General features: G+C 44.8%; 1 protein-coding gene across 1 annotated transcript in view; it reads right to left on the bottom strand.

Annotated features, from left to right (window-relative positions):
* The window catches only part of LOC148454257 (transient receptor potential cation channel subfamily M member 2-like), a 333,820-nt gene that overhangs the window by 151,792 nt on the left and 154,358 nt on the right, over positions 1-27,670 (bottom strand). Inside the window, 4 exon segments of the mRNA XM_088461125.1 lie at positions 8,912-9,033; positions 10,519-10,621; positions 14,734-14,952; positions 16,098-16,159. Coding sequence (XP_088317251.1) covers positions 8,912-9,033; positions 10,519-10,621; positions 14,734-14,952; positions 16,098-16,159 — 506 coding nt within the window.

Below are 27,670 nucleotides of genomic sequence, written 5' to 3'. Positions count from 1 at the left end.
TTATATGGAGGTCAGAAAGAATAGTGAGGTATAAGGGTGATAGCACAGGAAAGGCCAGGTGTGAGAATGTATTATATGGAGGTCAGGGGGAACATTGAGGTATAATGGTGATAGCACAGGAAAGGCCAGGTGTGAGAATGTATTAAATGGAGGTCAGAAAGAACATTGAGGTATAAGGGTAATAGCACAGGAAAGGCCAGGTGTGAGAATGTATTATATGGGAGGTCAGAAAGAACATAGAGGTATAAGGGTGATAGCACAGGAAAGGCCAGGTGTGAGAGAATGTATTATATTGAGGTCAGAAAGAACATTGAGGTATAAGGGTGATAGCACAGGAAAGGCCAGGTGTGAGAATGTATTATATGGAGGTGAGAAAGAACAGTGAGGTATAAGGGTGATAGCACAGGAAAGTCCAGGTGTGATAATGTATTATATGGGAGGTCAGAAAGAACAGTGAGGTATAAGGGTGATAGCACAGGAAAGGCCAGGTGTGAGAATGTATTATATGGAGGTCAGAGACAACAATGAGGTATAAGGGTGATAGCACAGTAAAGGCCAGGGGGGAGAATGTATTATATGGAGGTCAGAGAGAACAGTGAGGTATAAGGGTGATAGCACAGGAAAGGCCAGGTGTGAGAATGTATTATATGGAGGTCAGAAAGAACAGTGAGGTATAAGGGTGATAGCACAGGAAAGGCCAGGTGTGAGAATGAATTATATGGAGGTCAGAAAGAAAAGTGAGGTATAAGGGTGATAGCACAGGAAAGGCCAGGTGTGAGAATGTATTACATGGAGGTCAGAGAGAACAGTGAGGTATAAGGGTGATAGCACAGGAACGGCCCGGTGTGAGAATGTATTATATGGAGGTCAGAGAGAACAGTGAGGTATAAGGGTGATAGCACAGTAAAGGCCAGGTGTGAGAATGTATTATATGGAGGTCAGAGAGAACAGTGAGGTATAAGGGTGATAGCACAGGAAAGGCCAGGTGTGAGAATGTATTATATGGAGGTCAGAGAGATCAGTGAGGTATAAGGGTGATAGCACAGGAAAGGCCAGGTGTGAGAATTGTATTATATGGAGGTCAGAGAGAACAGTGAGGTATAAGGATGATAGCACAGAAAGGCCAGGTGTGAGAATGTATTATATGGAGGTCAGAGAGAACAGTGAGGTATAAGGCTGATAGCACAGGAACAGGCCAGGTGTGAGAATGTATTATATGGAGGTCGGAGAGAAACAGTGAGGTATAAGGGTGATAGCACAGGAAAGGCCAGGTGTGAGAATGTATTATATGGAGGTCAGAGAGAACAGTGAGGTATAAGGGTGATAGCACAGGAAAGGCCAGGTGTGAGAATTATTATATGGAGTTCAGAAAGAATATTGAGGTAATACGGGTGATAGCACAGGAAAGGCCAGGTGTGAGAATGTATTATATGGAGGTCAGGGGGAACATTGAGGTATAATGGTGATAGCACAGGAAAGGCCAGGTGTGAGAATGTATTATATGGAGGTCAGAGAGAACAGTGAGGTATAAGGGTGATAGCACAGGAAAGGCAAGGTGTGAGAATGTATTATATGGAGGTCAGAGAGAACAGTGAGGTATAAGGGTGATAGCACAGAAAGGCCAGGTGTGAGAATGTATTATATGGAGGTCAGAGAGAACAGTGAGGTATAAGGGTGATAGCACAGGAAAGGCCAGGTGTGAGAATGTATTATATGGAGGTCAGAAAGAATAGTGAGGTATAAGGGTGATAGCACAGGAAAGGCCAGGTGTGAGAATGTATTATATGGAGGTCAGGGGGAACATTGAGGTATAATGGTGATAGCACAGGAAAGGCCAGGTGTGAGAATGTATTATATGGAGGTCAGAAGAACATTGAGGTATAAGGGTGATAGCACAGGAAAGGCCAGGTGTGAGAATGTATTATATGGGAGGTCAGAAAGAACATAGAGGTATAAGGGTGATAGCACAGGAAAGGCCAGGTGTGAGAGAATGTATTATATTGAGGTCAGAAAGAACATTGAGGTATAAGGGTGATAGCACAGGAAAGGCCAGGTGTGAGAATGTATTATATGGAGGTGAGAAAGAACAGTGGAGGTATAAGGGTGATAGCACAGGAAAGGCCAGGTGTGATAATGTATTATATGGGAGGTCAGAAAGAACAGTGAGGGTATAAGGGTGATAGCACAGGAAAGGCCAGGTGTGAGAATGTATTATATGGAGGTCAGAGACAACAATGAGGTATAAGGGTGAATAGCACAGTAAAGGCCAGGGGGAGAATGTATTATATGGAGGTCAGGAGAGAACAGTGAGGTATAAGGGTGATAGCACAGGAAAGGCCAGGTGTGAGAATGTATTATATGGAGGTCAGAAGAACAGTGAGGTATAAGGGTGATAGCACAGGAAAGGCCAGGTGTGAGAATGAATTATATGAAGGTCAGAAAGAAAAGTGAGGTATAAGGGTGATAGCACAGGAAAGGCCAGGTGTGAGAATGTATTACATGGAGGTCAGAGAGAACAGTGAGGTATAAGGGTGATAGCACAGGAACGGCCCGGTGTGAGAATGTATTATATGGAGGTCAGAGAGAACAGTGAGGTATAAGGGTGATAGCACAGTAAAGGCCAGGTGTGAGAATGTATTATATGGAGGTCAGAGAGAACAGTGAGGTATAAGGGTGATAGCACAGGAAAGGCCAGGTGTGAGAATGTATTATATGGAGGTCAGAGAGAACAGTGAGGTATAAGGGTGATAGCACAGGAAAGGCCAGGTGTGAGAATGTATTATATGGAGGTCAGAGAGAACACTGAGGTATAAGGATGATAGCACAGGAAAGGCCAGGTGTGAGAATGTATTATATGGAGGTCAGAGAGAACAGTGAGGTATAAGGGTGATAGCACAGGAAAGGCCAGGTGTGAGAATGTATTATATGGAGGTCAGAGAGAACAGTGAGGTATAAGGCTGATAGCACAGGAAAGGCCAGGTGTGAGAATGTATTATATGGAGGTCGGAGAGAACAGTGAGGTATAAGGGTGATAGCACAGGAAAGGCCAGGTGTGAGAATGTATTATATGGAGGTCAGAGAGAACAGTGAGGTATAAGGGTGATAGCACAGGAAAGGCCAGGTGTGAGAATGTATTATATGGAGGTCAGAGAGAACAGTGAGGTATAAGGGTGATAGCACAGGAAAGGCCAGGTGTGAGAATGTATTATATGGAGGTCAGAGAGAACAATGAGGTATAAGGGTGATAGCACAGGAAAGGCCAGGTGTGAGAATGTATTATATGGAGGTCAGAGAGAACAGTGAGGTATAAGGGTGATAGCACAGGAAAGGCCAGGTGTGAGAATGTATTATATGGAGGTCAGGGGGAACATTGAGGTATAATGGTGATAGCACAGGAAAGGCCTGGTGTGAGAATGTATTATATGGAGGTCAAAAAGAACAGTGAGGTATAAGGGTGATAGCACAGGAAAGGCCAGGTGTGAGAATGTATTATATTGAGGTCAGAAAGAACATTGAGGTATAAGGGTGATAGCACAGGAAAGGCCAGGTGTGAGAGAATGTATTATATGGAGGTCAGAGAGAACAGTGAGGTATAAGGACGATAGCACAGGAAAGGCCAGGTGTGAGAATGTATTATATGGAGGTCGGAGAGAACAGTGAGGTATAAGGATGATAGCACAGGAAAGGCCAGGTATGAGAATGTATTATACGGAGATCAGAGAGAACAGTGAGGTATAAGGGTGATAGCACAGGAAAGGCCAGGTTTGAGAGTGTTTAATATGGAGGTCAGAGAGAACAGTGAGGTATAAGGGTGATAGCACAGGAAAGCCCAGGTGTGAGAATGTATTATATGGAGGTCAGAGAGAACAGTGAGTTATAAGGGTGATAGCACAGGAAAGGCCAGGTGTGATAATGTATTATATGGAAGTCAGAGAGAACAGTGAGGTATAAGGATGATAGCACAGGGAAGGCCAGGTGTGAGAGAATGTATTATATGGAGGTCAGAGAGAACAGTGAGGTATAAGGGTGATAGCACAGGAAAGGCCAGGTGTGAGAATGTATTATATGGAGGTCAGAGAGAACATTGAGGTAAAAGGGTGATAGCACAGGAAAGACCAGGTGTGAGAATGTATTATATGGAGGTCAGAAAGAACAGTGAGGTATAAGGGTGATAGCACAGGAAAGGCCAGGTGTGAGAATGTATTACATGGAGGTCAGAGAGAACAGTGAGGTATAAGGGTGATAGCACAGGAACGGCCAGGTGTGAGAATGTATTACATGGAGGTCAGAGAGAACAGTGAGGTATAAGGGTGATAGCACAGTAAAGGCCAGGAGTGAGAATGTATTACATGGAGGTCAGAGAGAACAGTGAGGTATAAGGGTGATAGCACAGGAAAGGCCAGGTGTGAGAATGTATTATATGGAGGTCAGAGAGAACAGTGAGGTATAAGGGTGATAGCACAGGAAAGGCCAGATGTGAGAATGTATTATATGGAGGTCAGAGAGAACAGTGAGGTATAAGGGTGATAGCACAGGAAAGGCCAGGTGTGAGAATGTATTATATGGAGGTCAGAGAGAACAGTGAGGTATAAGGATGATAGCACAGGAAAGGCCAGGTGTGAGAATGTATTATATGGAGGTCAGAGAGAACAGTGAGGTATAAGGGTGATAGCACAGGAAAGGCCAGGTGTGAGAATGTATTATATGGAGGTCGGAGAGAACAGTGAGGTATAAGGCTGATAGCACAGGAAAGGCCAGGTGTGAGAATGTATTATATGGAGGTCGGAGAGAACAGTGAGGTATAAGGGTGATAGCACAGGAAAGGCCAGGTGTGAGAATGTATTATATGGAGGTCAGAGAGAACAGTGAGGTATAAGGGTGATTGCACAGGAAAGGCCAGGTGTGAGAATGTATTATATGGAGGTCAGAAAGAATAGTGAGGTATACGGGTGATAGCACAGGAAAGGCCAGGTGTGAGAATGTATTATATGGAGGTCAGGGGGAACATTGAGGTATAATGGTGATAGCACAGGAAAGGCCAGGTGTGAGAATGTATTATATGGAGGTCAGAGAGAACAGTGAGGTATAAGGGTGATAGCACAGGAAAGGCAAGGTGTGAGAATGTATTATATGGAGGTCAGAGAGAACAGTGAGGTATAAGGGTGATAGCACAAGAAAGGCCAGGTGTGAGAATGTATTATATGGAGGTCAGAGAGAACAATGAGGTATAAGGGTGATAGCACAGGAAAGGCCAGGTGTGAGAATGTATTATATGGAGGTCAGAGAGAACAGTGAGGTATAAGGGTGATAGCACAGGAAAGGCCAGGTGTGAGAATGTATTATATGGAGGTCAGGGGGAACATTGAGGTATAATGGTGATAGCACAGGAAAGGCCTGGTGTGAGAATGTATTATATGGAGGTCAAAAAGAACAGTGAGGTATAAGGGTGATAGCACAGGAAAGGCCAGGTGTGAGAATGTATTATATTGAGGTCAGAAAGAACATTGAGGTATAAGGGTGATAGCACAGGAAAGGCCAGGTGTGAGAGAATGTATTATATGGAGGTCAGAAAGAACAGTGAGGTATAAGGACGATAGCACAGGAAAGGCCAGGTGTGAGAATGTATTATATGGAGGTCGGAGAGAACAGTGAGGTATAAGGATGATAGCACAGGAAAGGCCAGGTATGAGAATGTATTATACGGAGATCAGAGAGAACAGTGAGGTATAAGGGTGATAGCACAGGAAAGGCCAGGTTTGAGAGTGTTTAATATGGAGGTCAGAGAGAACAGTGAGGTATAAGGGTGATAGCACAGGAAAGCCCAGGTGTGAGAATGTATTATATGGAGGTCAGAGAGAACAGTGAGGTATAAGGGTGATAGCACAGGAAAGGCCAGGTGTGATAATGTATTATATGGAGGTCAGAGAGAACAGTGAGGTATAAGGATGATAGCACAGGAAAGGCCAGGTGTGAGAGAATGTATTATATGGAGGTCAGAAAGAACAGTGAGGTATAAGGGTGATAGCACAGGAAAGGCCAGGTGTGAGAATGTATTATATGGAGGTCAGAGAGAACATTGAGGTAAAAGGGTGATATCACAGGAAAGACCAGGTGTGAGAATGTATTATATGGAGGTCAGAAAGAACAGTGAGGTATAAGGGTGATAGCACAGGAAAGGCCAGGTGTGAGAATGTATTATATGGAGGTCAGAGAGAACAATGAGGTATAAGGGTGATAGCACAGGGAAGGCCAGGTGTGAGAATGTATTATATGGAGGTCAGAAAGAACAGTGAGGTATAAGGGTGATAGCACAGGAAAGGCCAGGTGTGAGAATGTATTATATGGAGGTCAGAGACAACAATGAGGTATAAGGGTGATAGCACAGTAAAGGCCAGGGGGGAGAATGAATTATATGGAGGTCAGAGAGAACAGTGAGGTATAAGGGTGATAGCACAGGAAAGGCCAGGTGTGAGAATGTATTATATGGAGGTCAGAGAGAACAGTGAGGTATAAGGGTGATAGCACAGGAAAGGCCAGGTGTGAGAATGTATTATATGGAGGTCAGAAAGAACATTGAGGTATAAGGGTGATAGCACAGGAAAGGCCAGGTGTGAGAATGTATTATATGGAGATCAGAAAGAACAGTGAGGTATAAGGGTGATAGCACAGGAAAGGCCAGGTGTGAGAATGTATTATATGGAGGTCAGAAAGAACAGTGAGGTATAAGGGTGATAGCACAGGAAAGGCCAGGTGTGAGAATGTAGTATATGGAGGTCAGAGAGAACAGTGAGGTATAAGGGTGATAGCACAGGGAAGGCCAGGTATGAGAATGTATTATATGGAGGTCAGAAAGAACATTGAGGTATAAGGGTGATAGCACAGGAAAGGCCAGGTGTGAGAATGTATTATATGGAGGTCAGAAAGAACATTGAGGTATAAGGGTGATAGCACAGGAAAGGCCAGGTGTGAGAATGTATTATGTGGAGGTCAGAGAGAACAGTGAGGTATAAGGGTGATAGCACAGGAAAGGCCAGGTGTGAGAATGTATTATATGGAGGTCAGAGAGAACAGTGAGGTATAAGGGTGATAGCACAGTAAAGGCCAGGTGTGAGAATGTATTATATGATGGACAGAAAGAACAATGAGGTATAAGGGTGATAGCACAGGAAAGGCCAGGTGTGAGAATGTATTATATGGAGGTCAGAGAGAACAGTGAGGTATAAGGGTGATAGCACAGGAAAGGCCAGGTGTTAGAATGTATTATATGGAGATCAGAAAGAACAGTGAGGTATAAGGGTGATAGCACAGGAAAGGCCAGGTGTGAGAATGTATTATATGGAGGTCAGAAAGAACAGTGAGGTATAAGGGTGATAGCACAGGAAAGGCCAGGTGTGAGAATGTAGTATATGGAGGTCAGAGAGAACAGTGAGGTATAAGGGTGATAGCACAGGGAAGGCCAGGTGTAAGAATGTATTATATGGAGGTCAGAAAGAACAGTGAGGTATAAGGGTGATAGCACAGGGAAGGCCAGGTATGAGAATGTATTATATGGAGGTCAGAAAGAACATTGAGGTATAAGGGTGATAGCACAGGAAAGGCCAGGTGTGAGAATGTATTATATGGAGGTCAGAAAGAACATTGAGGTATAAGGGTGATAGCACAGGAAAGGCCAGGTGTGAGAATGTATTATGTGGAGGTCAGAGAGAACAGTGAGGTATAAGTGTGATAGCACAGGAAAGGCCAGGTGTGAGAATGTATTATATGGAGTTCAGAGAGAACAGTGAGGTATAAGGGTGATAGCACAGTAAAGGCCAGGTGTGAGAATGTATTATATGATGGACAGAAAGAACAATGAGGTATAAGGGTGATAGCACAGGAAAGGCCAGGTGTGAGAATGTATTATATGGAGGTCAGAGAGAACAGTGAGGTATAAGGGTGATAGCACAGGAAAGGCCAGGTGTGAGAATGTATTATATGGAGGTCAGAGAGAACAATGAGGTATAAGGGTGATAGCACAGGAAAGGCCAGGTGTGAGAATGTATTATATGGAGGTCAGAAAGAACATTGAGGTATAATGGTGATAGCACAGGAAAGGCCAGGTGTGAGAATGTATTATATGGAGGTCAGAGAGAACATTGAGGTATAAAAGGTGATAGCACAGGAAAGGCCAGGTGTGAGAATGTATTATGTGGAGGTCAGAAAGAACAGTGAGGTATAAGGGTGATAGCACAGGAAAGGCCATGTGTAAGAATGTATTATATGGAGGTCAGAAAGAACAGTGAGGTATAAGGGTGATAGCACGGGGAAGGCCAGGTGTGAGAATGTATTATATGGAGGTCAGAAAGAACATTGAGGTATAAGGGTGATAGCACAGGAAAGGCCAGGTGTGAGACTGTATTATATGGAGGTCAGAGAGAACAGTGAGGTATAAGGGTGATAGCACAGGAAAGGACAGGTGTGAGAATGTATTATATGGAGGTCAGAGAGAACAGTGAGGTATAAGGGTGATAGCACAGTAAAGGCCAGGTGTGAGAATGTATTATATGGAGGTCAGAGAGAACAGTGAGGTATAAGGGTGATAGCACAGTAAAGGCCAGGTGTGTGAATGTATTATATGATGGACAGAAAGAACAATGAGGTATAAGGGTGATAGCACAGGAAAGGCCAGGTGTGAGAATGTATTATATGGAGGTCAGAGAGAACAGTGAGGTATAAGGGTGATAGCACAGGAAAGGCCAGGTGTGAGAATGTATTATATGGAGGTCAGAGAGAACAGTGAGGTATAAGGATCATAGCACAGGAATGGCCAGGTGTGAGAATGTATTATATGGAGGTCAGAGAGAACAGTGAGGTATAAGGATCATAGCACAGGAATGGCCAGGTGTGAGAATGTATTATATGGAGCTCCTACCTTCCAGGTCCGGTCTTTAGTAAATATTTCCTTCTTTACAATATCTGCTCGATTCCAGGAAATAGCAAGTGTTAGCTGTTTTTCCCAATCCTCCTTCCCACCATGATCAGTACTGTGAGACGCTGCCAGACAAATAACCACCAGTCAATTACTAGGATTATAAACCTACCCTAATGACACAGCCCAGTCATTCAGTAATACACAGCTCTATACAATAAGACTTCGCTATCATTCTCCAGACTACACCACATCATTCATCTTATCAGAGATATGTCTGCAGGATAGCGACACTCACTGTAAGATCTACTTGGAATGACCGTCATCATCTAATATATAACTAAACCCTATCTCATGTGCCAGCGCCAGTACCTGTATTACGGATATGGCCTCTGTCAGAATGACGTAATATAGGCCCTGATTCAGAGCCGGACGCAAGTGGCTGTTCGTTCGCTCCGAGCGATGTTTGCCCAACTGCGCATGCGTACGGATCGTAATACGCATGCGCGAACCAGCCAGTGCGGCCGAAAATCGTTTGTTCGCTATATAGCGAGTGCCTGCTATTTTGAGTGACAGAATGAGGCGTATGTGGGTGGTAACAGGGGAAGGTGCTTGAAAACAGGGAGTGGAGATCAGAACGCAGGCGTGCTTAAAGGTCAAAACGGGCGTTTTATGGGTGTGCATAATTAATACAGCAGCGTCATTGACCCTGTCACTTGGTTGTGTCATAGCCAGAACTGCTCGCAAAATAGTGGTAGGAAAAACCAACCACAAGAATAGCGAGCAGTTCATACGCTGTTCGATGTACTCGATTAATCTAATAAATAGCGGACATGACGTATGATGCGTGCGGCCAGGGGGCATTTTTAACAAAAAAACGAGCGTATGTTTTGCTCGCTCATTCAGACTTAGAGGTGTGAACAGACTGCAATGTGCGAACGGATCATTTGAATAGCCACCCCTTGTTTTTGAACGAACAACCGCAAATAGCGAACGGCTCTGAATGAGGGCCATAGTCTGTTATTATACTGCATGAAGAGAACTGTTTTTACAGAGCTGTTTAATAGAGTACCTCCCATCAGCAAAATTGCAGTGTAGTCTCTATACTGCACAAGTGCAGATCTTCAGGAAAATGGCTGCTGTACCATTTTCCTGGTGATTTCTCCAGCACCAGACTCTGGGATGTAAGTATAATGTATGGGTGCAGGCAGTGGCGTAAGTTCATCCCAGACGCCCGGAGGCAAGTTATAATTTGGTGCCCCCCCCCGTCACAGCCGCTGACACTGTAATGTAGCAACTCGCATGAAGACCAACTATAGATAGATGAGGGCAGCAGCTGATGGCCTGACACGGAGCTCTCCACTAGTGTATGGTGGCTTCTCAGGTGCCGTGAAGGGCCATGATGGTACACCCAGGGTACATAGTTACAGCACTAAGTGGGGGGAATATGCTGTGGACAATGGAGGAGGTGCCCCCTTCAGAGCTGGAGCCCGGTGGCAGGCGCCTCCATTGTCTCCCATAGTTCTGCCCCTGGGTGCAGGGTGTGTGGTGTGGGCCCCCCTGGACCTCAGGGCAATGGCCACCACATACAGTACCCTGAACTCTCTGACCTTTCAGCACTGCTTGTAAAATGACGGCGTCCATCCCATATTCTCCCACATTCTCTTCCTGGAGGATGGTCAGCAGGGATTTCTCTTGAACAATCTTCTTTATCTGTTGGACACGAGGACATAAGTGTCAGGAAAATATAATATTATAAGCTCTGACATGTAACAGATCTGTCTCTCTCTCTACAGCGAGACATATAGGTCAGAGCTTACTGAAATTGTTAACATGATCGCACGCTATGGGAGCTGAAGCTGCATAGGTCCTCACTGGCCCCACCCACAAGCGGCACTTCCTGTCAATCACTCAGCGTTGGCTCTGCATAGTCACTGCGATCGCAGTCCCAATCGCAGTGACCGGTTCACACACGTGCACTGCATTGCATCTACCGTACATGCGCAGAACACAACAATCGGAAGATTGCGTGCGTATTAGCAACTTTATTCCTTGCTGAATCCGACACTTTGATCCTAGACAAACCGTGGTGCTTTTGATGTTAGGAGCAGCCGCACAGTTAACACTAGACTTACCGGATATATCCTAATACCTCCCTTTACTGATGGGAGTCAATTGACCATTGACTCTCTCCTTCCATTGTTGACTCATGTTTCGAGTGTCAATGTGTTTTTTTTGGCAATACTAGAGTTAAAGTACATGTCACTAGGCACCTTAAAGGAAACACGCTCAGCGCAACAAAGTGGAAATTGCATTTTGTCAGTTGCGGAAATTTTTCTGAAGCCAGATAGCGAGTTCATTCTCTTGCGGACATATTACAGTATATGGAATTGGAAACCAAAAATGTGCAGCAAGTCATATCTTCTGGTAATGTATAAATGCAGAGCAACTGCATACGGATGGTTTATTTTACCATAAATATATGGTTTATCAGCATCAGACACGATATTAAGTTACACAATAAACATCAACAAACTACAGCATCAAATTTTTCCATTGTTACTGCAACGAAACATAGGAGGGGTCATATGCCCACACCTGGTAAAGAGAGGTAAAAAGGCTAAACACAGGTTTTCTAATGGTTTTCAAAAAGTTTTTTAGTCACTTTTTTATACAATCGCCCAAATTATTAAAAGCCACAAGATTTTGTATCCATAAGTTCCTAAACAACAGAACAGCGGTGCTTCAAAATTTGAAGGACAGCGTAATGAAGGTGCAATCTGACTGAGCCAGGTTAAACCCCGTGGTTGTGGTAGCAGTATACCTTTAAGGACTTTGATGTTGGTGTCAATCATTAGTCTTAGCCTATAGGGTGCCTTGGGGGTTTGGCCTTGCTGGTATATAAGGTTTGTTATCATAAAGGCTCAGCCTCTTTGTTTTTGGAAATCCCACCCTCCCTCCCTGTTTGTGGTGTGTTGTGGCGGAGAGAACGGTAGTGTGCTTTTAGTTATACAAATTAGATGGGTGCGCTCCCCTGGTTCAATGATAGGCCAGAAACGTCCCTACCGGGAATGACATAGCCCGTCCGGGCATGCTTTATGCTGGAGAGTTGAACACCAATGGTGATGTGTTTGGTCTGCGTATGTTTTGTGGGTGTGTCCATTCTTTGCTGTCCACCACCATACTAAGTTTATGCTCACAATCAAGTTCAATTGGCAACTTCTATTTATCTAATTCGATAGCCCAAATTCAATTATTTATTAATTATTAATTAATTATTAATAATCTGAAATTCGGCTAAGTGACATCAAGGCAGCCGCTTGCAGGGCAAGTCATTAGCACGCCCACTATGTATCGGCGAGCGATCACTTTTTGTTTGTAGCCAGTCTTGAGACGCCCACTTGCATACATCATCTCCAGGAAGTGCTAGAAACCAGTGGTACATCGAACACCTTCGGAAGCGATCGCAACGCTTGAGGTTGATTATACCCTGCCACAAGCACTGTAAGCACTTCAGTGTAGATTTCAACCAAGTGACGCGTCCTATGACGCTGGCTGTTAATTATGCACACCTCTGAAACGGCGTTGAATTTCTCAGGCACGCCTGCGTTCACACCTCCCCTCCCACGTTTCAAGTGGCCTGCTCCTGTTACCTCCCACAAACGGCTTGACCTGACACTCATTCAGCTGGGCTGGCTATGCTTGGCGAGCGAGAGTTTACCCATCGCTCGTACAATTTCGCCCACGTGCAATGTAAAGCATACGCATGGCCAGATTGAAATACATCGGCTGCGTACGAGCAAGCGGCCGCTTGCGAGAGGGTCTGAATTAGGCCCATAGTGTTTAGCAGCCATTAGGCCCAAGGCAGCTGTGGGTTTTAGGCCCTTGACTATCAAGCAGGGAACTGCCCACAATTAGGCCTGAGGCATGAAATACTAACTAGACCAAAGAGCCACTTTAGGTGTCATATAGCGAGGGAGCGATAAGCCCCCACACTAACCTGGACTAACTCACGGTTGAGTGACAAACCACGGAGAGTTAAACATAATGGTACTGAGGGCCTAATTCAGACCCGCTCGTGAGCGCTGAGCACTCGCAAGCGGGTCGATGTTGCCCAAATGCGCATGCGCACGACGGAGGCGCCTCCGTCGTGCGCATGCGCGAGACCCGAATAACGACGGGGAAGCCGTCATTATGGGTCTTGCACCAAAGGGGGCATGCTGTCGATGGTGAGTGACAGCACGCCCTCTTTGGTGGGCGTGCCGGGGGCGTGGCTGCCCAGACGGAGGCATTCCCATGGGAACGCCTACCATCTGGGTCCGGCCCCACTGACATCACTAGCCAACGAGACCCTACCGCAAGGGTCTCGTCGCAAGCCCCGATGGTCGCGATGGTCTTGACCATCGCGACCATCTTTTTGGCCGCTCGCATAAGCTGTGGGTGGTCACCCACAGCTATGCGAGCGGCCAGGAGGCCGCTCCAATTTTAGCTAGGACGGCCCTGATTCAGAGCGAGCGCTATATGTATTAAATAAAATAAATGTAATTGTGGCACCTTTAAAAAAATTTATATTAATTAATGAACAATTGTATGTTTATAGCTCCTTTTAGGAGAATTGATGGGTCCCTTGTCTTTTTTGGATTGTTTGTTTAAATAGCAAAAAACTTTGTTTTCAAAACCAGAACTTCCTCCAGGGAGTGAATTAAAAAGGCGGTAGCCATGTGCTTCTCCATCATTATGGATTGAAATGGTAGAATAATAAAAAATTATTCTAATTAAATTTATAAGCTAAAAATTTAAGGGTGCCACATGTTAAAAGGATATATAAAGTTCCTATGTATAATATATAATGTAAGTCATTTTTAATAAAGAAAATGGTATTTCTATATTGAATATGTACGGTGTAGGTGTTCAAAATGTTAGTTGTTAAAAATTCTGAGTATAAAATTTCATAATAAAATGTCCTGTTTTTATAAAAATGCATTTAATTTGATAGCTGTATTTAATCCGCACGGGTGCAAAGTCTTCAATTCATAAATCCATCTTGTTTCCGCTCTTTTCAGGTTAATAACTATATTTCCTCCTCTCCAATTGCGGTGGATTTTTTGAACAGCTGTAAACTTTAATCCTTCTGGGTTCTTCATATGAACTTCTAAAAAATTATTTGAAACACTGTGGGTCACTAAGCCTCTTTTAATGTTATAGACATGTTCCGATAATCTGGTTCTCAATTTTATCTTTGTCTGGCCCACATATTGCAGGCCACACAGACATTCCAGAAAATAAATCACTTCTTCACTTTCACATGTTGTAAATTCTTTATTTGTATATATTTTCCCAGTAATTTTAGATTTAAATTCTGTCAGTGGTTTCATAGTTGATAATTTTTGATTTTTACATGCCGGACATTTAAGACAAAAATGGTGACCCTTGTTCCAAGATGTGTGATTTTCTTCTAATGGAATAAAACTTCTTACCAGTTCTTGCTTCATATTTCTTGCTCTTTTATAGATTACATGTGGTTTCTCAAGAATTATGGAATTTAAATCTGTGTCCAATTTCAGAATGTGCCAGTGTTTTTTTAATAATGTTTCTATTGTTTTGTTGTTGCTATTAATTCATTTCCTCATTCTGATTCCTTTGTTTATAAGTGATAAGACTATTTATTTCCAATTTTTTAACTTTTTCCAACTCAAATACTGTAAATTGGGTAGTGGGCTGCTGTATACATTGGGGTGGAGGCTGCATAATATAATAGGTTGGGTCTGTACATGCTGCCATTATGAAAATAAATAGAATGAAAATATATGATGTATGTGACTCACTTTCTCAATCCACATGCTAATCTCATGTTCAGTGATGTTCTTAGTCTTGGTGATAGGGTCATTCTCCTCCTGGAAATGGTTCTGCAGTTTCTCCTTGATGTCGGAGTCGGTCATTTTGGAAGAACTAGGATTTGCCATCTCTGCGATAATGTCTGCAACACCCCCAGATCCTTTCACGATGACACATGGGGTCTTATTACCCATGGAGCTGTCTATGGTCTGTAGAAAGGAGAATGTGGACATCAGCTGATAATTCTGTAGGTAATGACCAGTCAAGTTACTTTTATTGTTGGAAGTAGTTTATATAGCTGTACTCACTGTTATAATACACACTCTGGATGGACCAGAGCCTGTAGCGGAGCAGGTCTACAGTGAGATCACAGCTGGTGACTCTCCTCTTTAGGGTAGCAGGGCAGGGTCTGGACTTCTGGATACAGTGGGGTAATTACAAGGGTCTCTGGAGCTAATAGGAGGGTGTCCATCCTCCACCATGTTGCTCATACACAGAGGCAAGATGGCACCGCACATGCACAGATACACTACTGGTTGCCATCTTGGATAGGGAAATTAAGCTTGTCTTCAGGAACCATTTTGTTCGAGACTGCGCAGTAGTGCACTCCACTACTAACAAATGCAACAATTATCAACTTGTTGTCAAAATTGTCACAACTTCAAGTTCCCTCTTATTTTAAACTGCTTAATTCATGACAAACAGCTCAGCAACCTCAACCAGGATGTGCTAAGTCTGATCCATAACTACACTACAGACACACAAGTGTAGACGCACTTCCAACTGGACATGGATTGTATCTAGTGGATGCCAAGTACCCAGTCCTTTATTTAGCAGCTAGATATACCATGGGGCATTTGTTTGACTGGGCACCTTAACAGCTCATTGATCTCTTTTTCTATGGCAGGTGACCAGGTATCTACACTTCTTCCACACAACTCAGCCAGGTCACTAGTGATTACTCTGATTGTGCCTCTGGCAGGAATGTGACCTCCATCACTCTGACAGGTAATTACTAACTTTCAGAAACTACCACTGGGCTCCCATTGGGATTTAGGTTTCACCAGGAGACAAGAACTATAACCATCAAGACCAAAGACCCAAGTTAGGAATGGCCAGGACAGTAATGCCTAGAGATAGATCTATGGTGTGAGAGGTGTCCAGCACCTCATAGATTAGTGGATCCTGTGCAGCAATAAAAGGACCTGACAGCTCTGATAGGACCAGTGACTACAGCTCACAGTGTAGGGACCACACCAGCTGAGGAGCTCAGAGGACCAGCATTAATGAAGAACATAGAGAAAGTGACATAGATACAAGGTAAGGAGGAACACATGGTTCTAGTAGAACTCACTTCAAGGGTTCCGGGGCCACCTCCCAGCACCACACACACAATAGGGATATTTATGGCAGTCTCTGAAATACATAATTAATAACTTGATTTTATTAATGCAAAATCCCATTCCAAACTTGTATCACTCACATTATTCAAAAAAGTGTTTATTATTTATCGCAATTAACCCTAATAACACACTATTCAGCCAGCTCATCAGCTAAAATAAAGACAATGACACCACAGTACTGGATTAAGCGTCACAGCTTTTATTAATTGTAATGACCACATTTTAATTCATAGAGGGTGGCAAAGATGCTGTTAAGAACCAACCCTAGCCAACTCAATCACTTAAAATTGAGATGACTAAAATACCCCTCCCCCCATAAAGATATAAACTACGCTACAAAGGACTCACCACCTTTTACTATGACACAGTTCGGACGCTCCCACAAAGAAGTGCCCTCTATTCCCCTAGGGGTAGGACACACCCATTGTCCTTCAAAAGGGTAAGTAACCCACAATGACTACTTACTGTATGTCACATGTGGCTGCTGGCTAGTAGCGCCATTCTGCCACCACCAGGTTAAAAACGGAGCTTATAACCCAACTTACTCCAAAAAATAGAACACCCCTAAACCCAATAAAGAAAGACGCACACTATCTGCTATAGAATACTGTGGACGCTGTAAACTTAATAAGTGATACATTGGTTTATCGCTTCCAACTTTATACAACCTTCTTAACTAAACTTAACTTAACTAATAAATAACGACACAGACACAAAGCAGCTTGGCTAAAAGGTCACAGCTTTTGTTAATAATTAATTAATTAACCTAACCGAGGTGGCAAGAGACGCTGCAAGCTCAGTTCTAGCTTTTAGAAATACGAGTGACTCGAGGGATGACTAAAACGACCCACCTATAGATGCACTTACGATGTGGTGGTCTCGCTTCCCTCCTGAGCCAATCCAAACGCCTCCGTACAAAAACATTCGGGTCCCCTCATACAGAAAAGGACAAATTCACCATGCACCTTGAGGGCAAGCGCCCCCACAACGTTTTATTGCGCCACATGAAGCCACTGAGCTGCAGCGAACTCCCGCCAAGCCAGGCAACAAAGGAAGACTGGCCCGCCACCAAAGAAAAACGAATCTAGAAAGGAAAGCAGATCCTTGATGAACAGCCTAAGGCCAAGAGCATTTAAATGCACACCATCCGGGCGAAAATAATGATCCAAGTCGCCAGTCAAAAAGCTGTGATGCACAACCACACCTCCCAAGGAAAGCACATGCCGATCCACCACCACATTCACCTTCTTTCTCGTTCTGTCTACAGCCAAGTAATTCCGAGCGCCCCTCCAAGTCAAACGAGGAACCATTTCTGACCAAACTATCCGTACTCCTGGCCAACGCATTCGCACCTCCTCCAATAGTCCTCGCAACTGAACAATCAATTCCACACCTTTCAGATGGCCCACATCGTTACCACCAACATGCAACACCAACCACTCCGGCACCCCCCAAGAAGCAACAGATGAGATCAACAAATCAAGAACAGCCTCCACACGCAAACCCCTCACTCCAATCCATCTCACGCTACGTCCACCAAGCAACAAACTAGCATGTTTAGCCAGCCCATGTTTCTCCGCCCAAAACACATAGGAATGACCCACAAACCAGACCTGTCCATCTTCCCTTGCAGGTGCTGAAAAGGAAAAACAAGCCTAACCATGAGAAACTGTAGAAAACCACCACCACAACACAACTTAAATGACAAAGAAAACATGGCAACTAACTAGCAGGGATGCATAATGAGGAAAACAAAGAACCCGAGTGAAGAAGAAAAACTAAAAAACCCGACCCGTGAACCAAAGTGGTCAAATCATGGCTCCCGGGGGGAAAAACAAAAAAATCCCTTCACATCCCCAATTGTTGAACGCTAGCCGTTCATCAATTGGCAGGTAAACAACGTTTTCGGGTTAGCAAGGTGCGCACTATAACTTATCACAGCGCACATAAGACTTGTAAGCAGCAGACTTCCATCTACCTACATTTTGAATGGCCGTGGGAGAAGCCCCTGCTAAAGCCGCGCAAGTAGCCGCGCCTATGCGAAAAAAATGAGTCCCAAATGTTGAGAAGTCTAAACCTAACTCGCCTAAGGCGCGCCTAAAAATAGCAGCAAATTGGAACTTAGGGCCTGATTCAGAGCCGGACGCTCTGACCAGAGCGCTCGCTCTGAATCAGGGCCCTCCTACCTATTCTTGGAGTGGCCTCTTGGACGCTCGCATAGCTGTGGGTTACCACCCACAGCTTATGCGATCGTCCATGATGATGACCATCGGGCTTGTGACGAGACCCTGCGGTAGGGTCTCGTTGCCGCAAGCCCTGGAGTGCTTTTGGCTCTATCGGAGCCAAAATCACTCCCACTGATATCACTAGTGATGTCTGGGAACGCCTCCATCTGGCAGCCATGCCCCCGGCACGCCCACCAAAGGGGGCGTGCTGAATCTCACCATCGACAGCATGCCCCCTTTGGTGCAAGACCCTGAGCGACGGCTTCCTCGTCGCTCGCCGGGTCTCGCGCATGCGCACGACGGAGCTCCCTCCATCGTGTGCATGTGCATTTGGGTACCATCGACCCACTTGCGAGCATCCTACGCTCATGAGCTGGTCTGAATGAGACCCTTAGTGAGGGGTGTGCCATCAACGTGCACCAGCCACTGCGATCCCCCAGATGGGCGCACACCCATGTAGGAGGATGCCAACTTAACGGGGCACACCAAATTGCCGTCCTGACGATGCAGGGTGACCCATCTACCTCTCCCCATCTGATTTGTCTTGGAGAATCTTATTTTACATAACACAGTAGAATCCCTAAACACAACATCCGATAACAACAGGCCGGAGGAAGCCGACTTTTTACTAGCTGCCACTAACTCTCCAACTCGGAATGCACCGTAAAATGCGGCCGCTAATGCCAAACTAAAAAGCGCCACTTCAAATGAATCCGTAGTTACCTTTTCCAGGACCGACAGCAAAGACTGCAGAAGCTGTTGGTCCACCGGCCGACGTGAGTGAGTCGGCGCAAACGGGGAACTCCTTGGCCCAACCTTTTAGGGCTTTCATTATCATGATTGATTTAGTGGGGTCATAAAGACCCTTAAGTTTGCAAAAGAACGTTATCCCCGCGAGCGCCGCAACAATGGTCTCCCTGGACCTGCCCTGTTGGTGTTTAAACCAGACAAAAGACAAAATCAAGTTCTGGTCAGCCTTACCCTCCATGGCAGGCTGGGCGCAATAAGCCCGCCAATCCTGCCAGGTCGCCGTGTATGTTCTGAGGGTTGACTGGGCAAGTGAATGCCGCACTAAGCCCTCTAACCTGGCCTGATAATCTGCCATACAAACGAGGGGCAAACTAAACCTTCAGGGGAAGCACATGGAGCTAGGGAGAGGAAACGCGCAAACTGGAAATGGGACAATGCGTAAGCTATATCATTGACTGCGCCAGGGACATGACACGCCGTGAAACTAATATTCGACTCCAGGCAACGCAACAGCAAATGACACAATAGGTGTAAGGCAAAAGGGGAAGCCGCTCTCTGATTGTTAATGGCGTGTACTACACCTAAATTATCACACCAAAATTTAACGTGACGGTTGCTCAAACGCGTCCGCCATAGCTCAACAGCAACCACAATAAGAAATAGTTCCAAAAGTAATAAGTTGCTGGTGAGGCCCTCACTGCGCCATTCTGGAGGCCACGGGGCAGCGCACCAATCTCCATCAAAATAAGCCCCGAAGCCAGATGACCCGGCAGCGTCAGTGAAGAGCTGCAGCACCTTGTTGGCCACGGGAGGCGAAGGCCAAATGCGTTAGCCATTAAACTGAACCTGGAATCTGGCCCAAACCCAGAGATCATCTTTAATCTTGGCCGACAGATGGATGTAGTGATAAGGACGTAGTACCCCTGCCGTGGCCCTTTCTAGTGGTCAGGGATAATGCTTTGGCCGGGGAAACCGGTGAAAGGTTTTCCCTGGCTGTGGCATTATCCCCCTGCTAGAAAGAGTTCGGTGCTGGTTCAGGAATTTTCAGGGGACCCCTACTCGTTTTGTCCCCTGATTTTCCAGAACCAGGACCAGCTCAACAAAGCCCTGTGCTGGTTCTTAATATACAGGGGCCCCCTACGCATTTTGGCCCCTGTATTTTTAGAACCAGAACAGGCTTTATAAAGCCCGGGGCTGGTTATGCTTTTGGGGAGGGGGTGCACTTTTTTTTTTTTTTTAACACACACAGAAGCCATCACGGATCTCACTGATCTGTGATGGCTTCTCTAAAACTCGTACCTTTTAATGCTACTCGCATTAAAAGGTGTCAGTTTACATAGTCCTAACTCGCCTAAACTCGCAAGTGCAGTAGCCTCGAGCTGAAAAGTGCGCAGGCTATTGAATTTGCGAGTTTCAGTACAAACTCGCACTTTTAAAAAGTGCGAGAAAGTGCGAGTTTGTACTGTTACTAAAACTGACTACCTATTACATTTGGCCCATAATCTTCACCATCTGAGTTTTTTCATACTACACATTGGCCCTGATTCAGACTCACTCGCAAGCGGCTGTCCGCTCGCAAGTGGGTCGATGGTCTGCACTGAGCATGCGCACGACGGAGGGAGCTCCGTCGTGCGCATGCGCCAGACGTGACGAGTGAAGGACTTTCCTTCGCTCATTGTGTCTGATCAAAGGGGGCGTGCTGTCGATGTTGATTGACAGCACGCCCCCTTTGGTGGGCGTGCCGGGGGCGTGCCTCCCTGATGGAGGTGTTCCCAAGGGAACGCCTCCCGTCAGAAGCCGGCCCACTGACATCACTAGTGATGTCAGTGGGAGTGATTTTGGCTCTGATAGAGCCAAAATCACTCCGGGGCTTGCGGTTGAAAACCTCAACCGCAGGCTCTGGCTCGCAGTTTCGATGGTCACGATGGTCACGACCATCGCGGCCATCAAACTGCACGCTCGTATAGGCTGTGGGTGGTGACCCACAGCTATACAAGCATCCAAGAGGACGCTCCATTTTTATGGAGGACGGCCCTCATTCAGAGCGTGCGCTCTGCTCAGAGCGTACGGCTCTGAAAGAGGGCCATTGTCTCTATTCACCTTTGTCTCCACATATTTATGAAAATACTCACACTCTCCTGGAGAACAACAAGGGAAGATATAAATTACCTCTATGATCAGTATGTTTTTTCTGTTAAAACATCAGCGCCATCTTCTGCACCGACTACTATTTTTTCAAGGAAATGATTTGAGCAATACTGTAATATTTAATGTTACAATATGTTCATATGATATGTTGCAAAGTTAATTTAATTATGAATGATACAATGTTTGCACTTATATAATAAAAACTATCCTCCAAGATAGCATAAAATCCTGAGTTCCAGTAGATTAAAATGTTACTTTGTTTGTGAGTGTAAATTACTAGTAAATGTTACTGGCTTGAATTTATATATCTTGTTGTAATGGTGGTTATCCAAAACTATTAAAGAAACTATCTTTTTAATAAAGTGAAACTTATTTGGAACCACTTGTTGCAACCTTCAATGTCTAGACAACCCTCCTTACCTCTCTGTCGCAACAATAAGACCAAAAAGAAAGAGAAAGATATTCTCTTATTGTGGGGCACTCAAACTACTATAATATATAAAACTTAGATTTTATTATGTATGCTATTAACATAATGAAAGAATGTGACAAATATCTATCCGTGAACACTGAAAAAACAAAACAAACACAACATGTAATCTGGGCCACAGTAGGTCCAGTTATGAGAGACTGATAAGAGATAGGAAAAAAGTTTTCAACAATAGAAGCAAAACAACCTGAATAAAGTGGTATGGTTGAAGAGCTTTACATCACACCCCCATATCACCCATTTAGTGGGGTATTATTTATTTATTTCTATTATTTATTACCAGTATATAAATATAGCAAACACATATTCCGCAGCGCTTTACAGAGGATATTCGGCCATTCAAATCAGTCCCTGCCCCAGTGGAGCTTACAATCTATATTCCCTATCACATGATCACACACATACACTAGGGGTAATTCGTGTTAGGAGCCAATTAACCTACCAGTATATTTTTGGAGTGTGGGAGGAAACCGGAGCACCCAGAGGAAACCCTCGCAAGCACAGGGAGAATATACAAACTCCACACAGTTAGGGTCGTAGTGGAAATCGAACCCATGACCTCAGTGCTGTGAGGCAGTAATGCTAACCATTACACCGTCTTTGCTACAGACTTGGTGTCCGCATACAGGATTCAATTACGGAGTCAATAGTAAGTGATATTTCTCTATGCAACAACAAGAAGTCAAAGTCAGAACAACCAACCTTCGTCACATCAGTTGGGCAGGGAGATGGCTCCCATCGAGGAACCCATTCCATGGCAACCGCTTTGCCCATAACAATGCCATACTACTTTGGGGCCCCATGGATGTTGATTTACTTTGGGGATGCATGTATATCAGGCACCGGTACATTTACAGAATTTAAATACAAATTACAATCAATGTTCAAACTGTACCCACTTAGTGATGTATAGAAAGTGGAGATCCACTTTGGGTAGTTAAAAAGCCCCGCTTTACATGAAGTGACATCAGAGAACTGCCAAAAATATCTTTGAAAAACTAGTCTCTATTATTGACTCTCAAACTCTGTCCAAATTAAAGAGGCACATTTATGTGAGGAAGCAACAGCCCCACATGTTGCACTGGCAAAGAAGGAAGGCTGTGGACCTTCCTAAATACCTGGTGCCACGCTGTGGCTGGCTGGAAAGAGCACATGACCCACCAGGATTGGACAGCTTGAATCACATGGCCACAGGCAAGATGGCGGCGCCCATGCCAAATGGAACGGAAGCACCGCCAGGCCTCACCAGCCCTAGTGACAATGTGCCCACACAGAACCACGCGCAGCCAATGCCCCTTGCCAAACACCAGCACCGTTGCCAGACACCCCACGCCACAATGACCTCACAGGTAATGCCCAGTGACCACCATGCCAAGAAACCCTGGCCGTGACAGTACCCCCCCTTATGGGTGGCCTCAGGATACTCACCAGGATTCTCTGTATGGGCAGCATGGAACCTCTTGATGAGTGCAGGAGCATGGATATCTTGGGCATCGGTCCAATAATGTTTCACTGGGCCGTAGCCCCTCCAATCCAACAGGTACTGCAAATGTCCTCTGTGGATACGAGAATCCAAGACCTGAGAGACCTCAAACTCCATGCCCCTTTCAGTCTGGACACGGGGAGGAGCAGGCAGGACTCTGTGGAATTTGTTCAGCACCAGGGGTTTAAGCAGGGAGACATGAAAGGAATTGGGAATTTTCAGATAAGGGGGTAACTGAAGGTGATAAGCCATGGGGTTAATGATTTCTATGATGGAGAAGGGTTCGATGAAGCATGGAGCAAATTTCATAGATGGTACTCTAAGCCGTAGGTTCCGGGTGGACAACCAGACTTGGTCTCCAACTTGCATACGTGGTACTTTCCTACGCTTCTTATCAGCTTGCAATTTGTAACGGGGAAACGCCTTCTCCAGGTCAGCACAATCTTGAGACCAAATTGATGCAAATCTCTGTATAGTGTCTTCTACAGCTGGAATATCAAAGACGGGCAGACTTTGAAATTCAGGGACCCGAGGATGAAGTCCATAGACCACTTGGAATGGAGTTTGGTTTGTGGAAGAGTGGTAGGAGGCATTATGTGCAAATTCAGCCCATGGCAGCAATACAGACCAATTGTCTTGGGAAGATGTCATAAGGTCTCAAGGTCTTGATTAACCCTCTCAGTGGAACCATTGCTTTGTGGGTGATAAGCCGTAGAAAAATTTAGCTTCACTTGCAATACAGAACATAAGGCTCTCCAAAATTTTGCTGTGAACTGAACACCACAGTCAGAGACTATCTCAGCAGGAAGACCATTGAGACGGAAAATATGTTGAACGAACAAGTGAGCCAAGTCAGGAGCAGAAGGCAATTTCTTTAGTGATATGTAATGGACCATTTTAGAGAATCTGTCTACTACGACCCAGATGGTAGTGAACCCTTGAGAGTTCGGCAGATCCGTGACGAAGTCCATGGAGAGATGCGTCCATGAACATGATGGAATAGGTAGTGGCAACAACTCACCAGCAGGAGCCTGATGTGAAGATTTATGCTGGGCACATGAAGAACTAGAAGAAATGAACTCCGACACATCCGCTTTCATGGATGGCCACCAATAGCCTCTCTTTAAAAATTCCAAGGTCTTTCGGGTACTTGAGTGACCTGCAAAGTGAGAGGAATGAGCCCAGGTGAGGAGCTGCTCCCTTAACTCCGGTGGCCACAAAGGACTTCCCAGTAGGGGGCTGTAGCTGTAAGGTGGCGAACACTCTTGACTCCAAAACAGCGGTATTCAGTTGATTCTCCGATTTGTCATCACAGAGGAGAGATCTGGACAGAGCATCTGCCTTTTGATTAAGGGCTCCAGACCGGAAGGTCAGGGTGAAATGGAATTGAGCAACAAATATTGCCCATCGGGCCAAATGAGGACTCACACACTGAAGATTCTTGAGGAAAAGGAGATTTCTATGGTCCGTGAAGACAGTGCGGGGAAACTTGGCCCCTTCCAGTAGGTATCTCCATTCCTTTTAATGCCAACTTCACTGCCAAGAGTTCTTGTTCACCAATAGCATAATTTCTTGGAGAAAAACCCACAGGGATGAACTCGATTATCCTCATAACGCTGGGGGCAGCACAGACGGTGTAATGGTTAGTGTTACTGCCTCACAGCAATGAGGTCATGGGTTCAATTCCCACCATAGCCCTAACTGTGTGGAGTTTGTATATTCTTCCTGTGCTTGCGTGGGTTTCCTCCGGGTACTCCGGTTTCCTCCCACACTCCAAAAATATACTGGTAGGTTAATTGGTTCCCCACAATAATTAACCTGTGTGTGTAAAGCGTTCTGGAAAATGTGTGTGCTATATAAATAACTGGTAATAATAAATAATAATAGCGCTGGGAAAGAACTGCACCCACGGCCTCTGATGACACATCCACCTCCAATAGAAATGGCCTATCCAGATCAGGTTGTCGTAAGACAGGAGCAGAAATAAACGCCTGTTTTAAAAGCTGGAAGGCAGTCTCTGCCTCAGGTGACCATAGGGCAGGATTAGCGTCTTTTCAGGTCAGAGCGGTAATGGGAGCCAATAATGATGAAAATCCTTTACTAAAGCGTCTATAGTAGTTGGCAAACCCAAGCAATCTCTGGATGGCTTTCAAAGTTTGAGGACGGGACCAATCCAAAATCGCCTGCACCTTCTTGGGAACCATTTCTAGACTGGAGCAGGAGATGAGGTAACCAAGGAATGGCACACTGGGTACACCAAAGACAAATTTCTCCAATTTGCGGTAAAGGTGGTTCTTTCTTAGATGGGACAATACTTCCTTCACATGTTCATGATGTTTCACTACAGAAGACAAAAAAATCAATATATCGTCCAGGTAAACTACAACCGAGATGTACAACAAGTCCTTGAAAATCTCATTAACAAAGCCCTGAAACACGACAGGGGCATTGCACAACCCAAAGGGCATCACTAGGTATTCAAAGTGTCCATCTCTAGTATTAAAGGCGGTCTTCCATTCATCACCAGTGCGAACACGGATGAGATTATAAGCCCCTCTCAGATCCAACTTTGAGAATATGATGGACCCCTTAACTCTGTCGAACAACTCTGTGATCAGTGGAAGTGGATATCGATTATTGACCGTTATATCATTAAGGCCCCGGTAGTCTATACAAGGTCTTAGGCCTCTGACCTTCTTGCCGACGAAAAAGAACCCAGCTCCAGCAGGAGAGGTGGAAGGATGAATAAAACCTTCAACTAGGTTGTCCTGGATGTATTCGGACATGGCTTGAGTCTCAGGCACGGAGAGAGGATAGGTGCAACCACGAGGTGGCATCTTGTCAGGCATCAGCTCGATTGGACAATCTCATTCTCTGTGAGGAGGTAAGACATTCGCCTGTTGTTCAGAAAAAATGTCAGAGTACATCTGGTACTCCTTGGGAATAGCTGGAGATATTAACAAAGCTGTCTTTCTTACAGGTCATATCTTGGGAAGACAGGATTTCTGACAGTCAATTCACCATGAAAGAATCTGCATTGAACACCAGTCTATCCTGGGATTATGTTGGCATAACCAGGGTAGTCCTAAAATGATTTCTTGGGAAGCCTCAGGTATCACTAAGAACTTTAAAGACTCAGAGTGAAGTGCCCCAACATGGACTATTAATGGTTGAGTCTCCTTGGTGACCACTCCTTTAGCTAGAGCCCATCCATCTACAGAGGTCAGGGAAATTGCATGATTGAGAGATGAACAAGGAATCTGTAGTTTATGAACTAGGCTGGAAGTCATGAAGTTTCCGGCTGCTCCAGAGTCTAATAGAGCAGAAACGAAGACAGGTTTGGGATTGAGATCCAAAGCTAAGGAAATTTGAAATCTTTAGTATTTGGGGACGGGCTCACAACTCCTAACTTGATGTCCCCAGGGTCAGTTAGGAATGGGCTGTTGAAGACTAATTTACATAATTCCATATTTACATATGCTTTATGCTGTATAATGAAGCAGTACATGAGATTTAACAGGGCATTGGTACTTCCATTTTGTTTCTCTGTCCAAACTTAGTTTTAAATGGAAATGAGTGTATGTGTTTAAGGCCGCACCCGAGGGAAACTGTTTATCTAACACAGTGAAGAGAAAATGCCCATATATGTGTCCTTGTGCTGGGGAAACTATTCAGACTAAATATGGGATGTAATACTCCATGAGTATCACTCAAAAGGAATTCAGTTTCGAGTCTGATTGTCAAGGAGGAGTTAACAAAAATAAGCTTTGTCTATTATCTGATAATGGTAGTGGGCGTTAAATGGGCGTATAATCTGAATATTGTAATAATGTATAAGTACTGTGTAACAATGTCAATCGTGGTTATTCCTGCATTATAACCCTGGGAGAATATGTCCCAGTTAAAAGGGCTTGATCTAATTATCTAATTAATTAATAAAATGACAAATTCTTAAGTATACTGGTTTGGAGAATATTACTTATTATGGAACAACACCTGTTAAAGGTAATTTTAAACAGGGCATTTCCCAATTTATGAGAGCAGGAGGCCACCAGGTGACCCGAATCTCCACAGTATAGACAGAGGTTTTTTAGCATCCTTCTCTGGTGTTCCTCTTTGGAGAGATGGGTTTGGTTCACCTGCATAGGCTCCTCATCAGTAGGAGGATGGGGTGGACGGGTAGGCAAGGGATGTGTAAATGATCTTTGCCAGTCAGTTCTGTGCTTTTCAGCCTGACGTCCTCTGAAGCGTAGGTCAATTTTGTTGCAGAGCGAGATCATATCATTTAAATTAGTGGCAAGCTCACGGGTAATCAGATCATCTTTTAGTCGGTCCGAAAGGCCATGCCAAAAGGCTGAGGTGAGGGCCTCCTCATTCCACTTAAGCTCTGATGCCAAGGTTTCAAAATGTATGGCATATTGGCTGACA

The sequence above is a fragment of the Taudactylus pleione genome, unplaced genomic scaffold, assembly GCF_031769625.1.
Source record: "Taudactylus pleione unplaced genomic scaffold, aTauple2 ptg001020l, whole genome shotgun sequence".
In the NCBI taxonomy this organism is placed as follows: Eukaryota; Metazoa; Chordata; class Amphibia; order Anura; family Myobatrachidae; genus Taudactylus; species Taudactylus pleione.
The sequence above is the reverse complement of the archived record's forward strand: the minus strand, read 5'-3'. Positions and strand labels throughout refer to the sequence as shown.